Here is a 5290-nt window from a genome sequence, read left to right as displayed (position 1 = left end):
GGGGGCAGAATTTGAATGCAGTGTAGATTATTATTATTATTTATTTTTGCGCGTATGAGAGTTAAATGTACTGTGATAAAAGTTAGTCTACTAAATCATGTTAAAGTGAATTTATAAAATAATAATCCAAGCAAGTGTGAATGCCGGCTTGTTTGTCTTCCATATTAATCTATCAAATGTAGTTTTAACAAATGAATTGTTATCAGAAAATACCTAAAGTTGCTGAATTGAATGCTGTTATTTTGAAGTGACTTATCGATGTTATCTGATCACAAAAAATGTGTTTAATCCGTCACCTGAAAGTGTTAGCACACCCACAGTTTCTTTATCTAAACACGCGTGTAAAAGCATTGGTTGCGTGTCGGATTTCAAGCCGAAATTTCCTTGAAGTCACTTTCAGCTATTTTTCTAGAAATGATGTCGACCTGCCACAGCCTGATTAAAGTCTCCGTACATTTAACAAAGCTAGATGAACAGGTCCCTGTGGTGCGAAGGGGTTGAGAAAATAAAGAGGGCTGTCAGATGATTAAATCTGTCTTTACTTCATTTTGTTAAAAATATAACGATTTTCCTTGGTTTTTATTTGGTTCGTCAAGTTGTTGGAACCCCTTTAATGCAATATTGGTTGTTATAATTATTTAAAAAATCGATTTAGTCCACTGTAGAGTAATGAGAAGTGAAGATGAAAGCCAGTGCGCTGCAGCCAAATGAGCCTGTTGAACCAGACTATTCAAAAAAAGGCTGACACTGACACAGAACACATTGCTGCCTGATTTAAGTTATTAGAGACTTAAAAAATATGAGTTTTCATCCAAATGCATTTAAAAAACGGAGTCCTAAGAGATCCTTCTTAAAAACTATGAAGCAACTCCTACAAAGCGGATACATGTAAGTGTCTGATACCTCCTCATGCATGTTAAATATCCTCATACTATAAGCATGATAAAAGCTGTCCACTAAAACACACAGGGTTGTTTTAAAACGTAGACCAACTCAAGGTGTTATATTGGGTGTTTCCCCCACACTTATCATACATTGTAATATATATTTTGGTTTGTACTAAAGTCTAAGAGGATGTTTTTAAAAACCTCCTTCTAAACCAAAGGTATTTTCAAAATGTGTGCACACCTCATCCTCTCAAAGGTTTTGAAGGTGGGTGGAACAGCAGGTCGAGCGTTACAATGCGAGACATGTGAATGTGCCAGGTGTGCAACAATAACGTATGAAGAGGAGGAGAAGGATTAGACACAATATATAGCAACACCTCCTGTCGTATTAAAGTCCTTTTAGCCCTGGGGTTACAAAGGTTTATATAAACAAACAAGCAAAACAATAGTTATTTTAACAGATCGGAATAAACAACAGATACCCACAAGCACATGCTTCCCCCCCATACTGTAAAAGTTATATATCTACCATTTTAACAGTCAGATGTGTTTTAAATCTATTCATAATAAATATTTCTTAAAAGCCAACATACCCCGGCTGCAGCGACTCTTCTGCTTCTACGCAGTGAGGGTTTTCAGTTCGTCTGAGCTCCTCTTACTCAAAGGGGGCTTGTGAATAGGTTGTCTACACCATGGTGACACATCCTTGACCTTTTAGAGCTAATAACAAAATCATCTTTTACCAGCAACGACCACACTTGCAGCGAATTGGTGTTTTGGAAATTGATCATTTTATGGGAAAAGTAAAGCAGCGGCAGAGCAGTGGGAGTATGAGACGACTGTTAGCTTAAACCACAGCAGCAGGGGAATAACAGCTGAGGGGCTGAGAGGATATTAAAGGCCATGAAACTGCCGGGTACCAAAACATCAAACTCTAATTGGAAAGTTATGTTTTAAAATCAGAGATCCAGCGCGTTAACAACACCTACTCTTCCAAAATGACTGCTTGGTGCAGCTAAAGCACTCTCTCGCTGCTTGGTGATGAATTATTCTCAAAACTGAAATATGTTTCTTATTAAATGAAGGTCTTCCGATCTTTGTGCTGCACAGCTGTTGAAGTATTTAGTTATTTAGTTAGTTATTTAGTTAGTAACTTTATCGTCCACAATGTTGAATATCTGGTTGATTGAAATGTTGCACGAAACAGTAAATAAAAAGAATATTGTAGGAGCACAGAAACAGTGTTCAAATTCTGCTTTTACCGACTGATTTTGGTTGTGCGTGCCTTGCTTTTCCCCGATATCAACATGAATTAAAGAGGCCCTAATATGCTTTTGGGGTTTTTCCCTTTCACTGTAGTGTTTTAGGTTTTAGTGTATGTAAATGGTCTACAAAGGCTAACATCCCAAATGTCCCCCCCCCGCCTGAAATGCCTCTATTGGAGTCCTTTATTGGATAGTGACATCACTATGGAACAGCTGCACTTCTATTGGCTAGCTCTGCAACACGTTGTACGTGATAGGCTAAGGGGCTCAATCACACTTCTATTGGCTAGCTAGCTGCTCCTAGTACTAGACTCCTGGTACTAAGATGGGTTAAAAGCAGAGGACACATTTCACTGTGTGTGCTGTGTGCTCTGCATGTGTGACCATTAAAGAGGGTCTCTTCCCTCCCAATTCTATTCTTCTAAATTCTAGCGCTCCAACACATACGTGATAGGCTAAGGGGCGGGACATCTCTAAGAGCTTGAGTAACTTTATCGTCCACAATGTTGAAAATTGTCTTTGGTTTCCCCGATATCAACTGAATGAAAGGGGCCCTGTTCTGCTTTTTGGGGATTTCCCTATGTCACTGAAGTGTTTTATATTAGGGTTTTCGTGTATGGTCTGCAAAGGCTAACATCCCAAAAGTTCCCTCCAGAGGGAGTTTCTCTCCCACAAACTCCCCCCCCCCTCCCCCTCCCTCCTGCCTGAAATGCCTCTATTGGAGAGTGACATCACTATGTAACAATCACACTTCTATTGGCTAGCGCTCCAACACATTGTACGTGAAAGGCTAAGGGGCGGGACAATTGTTGACCAATCACAACAGAGCCGGCCAGCTAACCAATCAGAGCAGACTGGCCTCTGGTTACAGACAGAGGGTGAAAACAGAACAAATAAAGAGCTTGTTGATGGAGACATGTCACAGTAGAGGCACAACACACACATATGAACCTGAAAATGAGCAGAATAGGACCCCTTTAAATACAGTTAGGGTTGCATCATCATAATTCATTACGGTGCGTATTTGTTTGTGTCCACTCTGAGAGTTTCAGCTCTTTCTGTTTCACCTGCTGTACTTTGAACTGTCAGAAGGTGGATGGATCTGAGTCAGAGGGGCTTACATAAAATGAGTTTTGCAAATACTGGACTTTTGATTTGGCTCATCTCAAGCAATATTAAGTCTCAGCTCGTCAATATAAGGGATCTATATAAACGTGAAGACTTTAAGAGTCTTGCATGCTCAGGTATATCTCTAAGTACGAGGTAGGATTTGTGAAACAAGTTATTTTGGAAACCTACAATGCTTGCAATTTTATTTGTTTTTCGGAATATATATAAAAAAAACTTTAGCCAACGCTTTTTATATTTTCCACTCAATGTTCTTCCACTTTCAAAAACAGTTGTCAGAACTTTCATAATCAGTGGAAAGCATCCTCAAAATAATAGGCAGCCGTCAGACGGAAAAAAAAAAAAAACACGTCACTACAATATCCTGTTTATTTACAAAAGTATGGGGTTTGCAGTATCGGTGTATAGGAGTGATCAGAATACTTCATTTATCCTGAAGGGGGGGCATTGGGTTTTATTAAGGCTGCTCCATTCCACAATAAAAGAAAATAAACAAAATATGCATATAAACGGGGGGAAAAAACCCCGAATAAAATGGAATTAGAATATGTATATAAAAATAGGAGTTTAGAGTTAACATGCACATTGTGCTACAAAACTAAAGTCTGTCTTAACAAAGACTAAATCAATATTTAATATGTAAAATAATATGTAGAAATGTGCATGATAAAATACACAGTGGTGAATTCGTACTAATAAAATACATATATGAATTTTGCAGAGTTAGATATTGCACTGGTTTTGCAGCCTAACTCTTGTCTGTATTGCACGGTTTAAAAGAGAGCCAGTGTGTTCACTCAAAGCAAATAAAGTAAAAGTCTTCTTCTGTAGATTATAATTATCAGCAGGAGCGCTTTCCTATAATGCGATCACATTAGAGAGTTCTACCGCAGACTTAGTTCAGTAACAGAAAAGCTGAAGTGAGAGTGACTTTAGTTCGAGTTACTCATCCCAAGTCTAGTTTGTCATTTGTGTCTACAGTAAAATAATCGAAGCTAGTCAACACAAGCTGAGTCACACAACTTTCACTGTCTGTTCCCCGAGGTCTGTCTGTCTGTAAATCCAGACAATATGAATCTGAGGGAGGTTCAATTTAAACACAACAGACGAAATGAACATGTTTTGAAATACATTTTATTGCCTTGCATTGTAGAAAAAGCTGTGCAAAGATACAGTATGTTAAAATATTTATTCACAAACTACACAAATCTGTCCCGAGAAAAAGAGCTTCTGTAAAAAGGGTTTTAGACTCAAAAGTGAATCTCAGAGGAAGGCCGTAACACGCTCAGTAAAGATTGGTCTTCTTCATTATCTTCATGAAATCCATCTCGTTGATCTCACCGTCGCCGTCCTGGTCTGCCTCGTCGATCATTTCCTAAAAAGGAAGAAATAAAGTCTGAAAAAGGTACGCTTGATGCATCACATGACACACAGCGAGCACTCACTGACTCACTGAGACCTCTCAGTCTCAGAGCCCACGCTCCTCAGACATAGCCTAAAGCTACTATTTTGATATAACGTGTAAAAACAGAAGGGGAACTAAGTCTTAGCTGTAAAGATCTGTGTGATGTACGTAATACATTCCTCTTTAAGTGAAATCAGCTCTTACTTCGTGATAAATCCTATAGAGAGGCGGGGGACCTCCATGGGACCTTATTTCGGAAAAAATATGTATTGAAGTCAATGGAGAGAGAAAGATTATCTCTATCCAGTTTGAATTGTGCCACGAATTACACATATGATGTTTGTCAATCTTAAAAAACCATTTCCATGTCAAAAAAGTCACAGTTTGTCGTAAAACTGTTGAAATATAAGACTATGAAAAATACGCAACTAGAAAGACTACAAATCCCAGAATCCCGGTCCCGCATGCTGGCTCTTACAGAACCGTCTAACTCCCCTTGTGTGTATGTACAGCTCTCAACATGCCCAGACTTGGAGTGATTTTCACCTCTTTTAATACTTTCCGCCTCATTCTGAAAGAAAGAAGTGAAATGTGCCAACGTGACG

The 5290-nt window shown here is 38.8% G+C and overlaps 1 protein-coding gene across 1 annotated transcript in view; it reads right to left on the bottom strand.

The window, feature by feature from the left end:
* Nucleotides 1-4394: 4394 nt before the first annotated feature.
* Nucleotides 4395-5290, bottom strand: part of LOC104957749 (centrin-1-like) — a 2560-nt gene continuing 1664 nt past the window's right edge. Inside the window, exon 3 of the mRNA XM_010785402.1 lies at nt 4395-4655. Within this exon, the coding sequence (XP_010783704.1) occupies nt 4566-4655 (90 nt within the window). The 3' untranslated portion in view covers nt 4395-4565. The remainder of the gene's footprint in view (nt 4656-5290) is intronic.

Source organism: Notothenia coriiceps, unplaced genomic scaffold (assembly GCF_000735185.1).
Source record: "Notothenia coriiceps isolate Sejong01 unplaced genomic scaffold, NC01 NC01_scaffold00027656, whole genome shotgun sequence".
In the NCBI taxonomy this organism is placed as follows: Eukaryota; Metazoa; Chordata; class Actinopteri; order Perciformes; family Nototheniidae; genus Notothenia; species Notothenia coriiceps.
The sequence above is the reverse complement of the archived record's forward strand: the minus strand, read 5'-3'. Positions and strand labels throughout refer to the sequence as shown.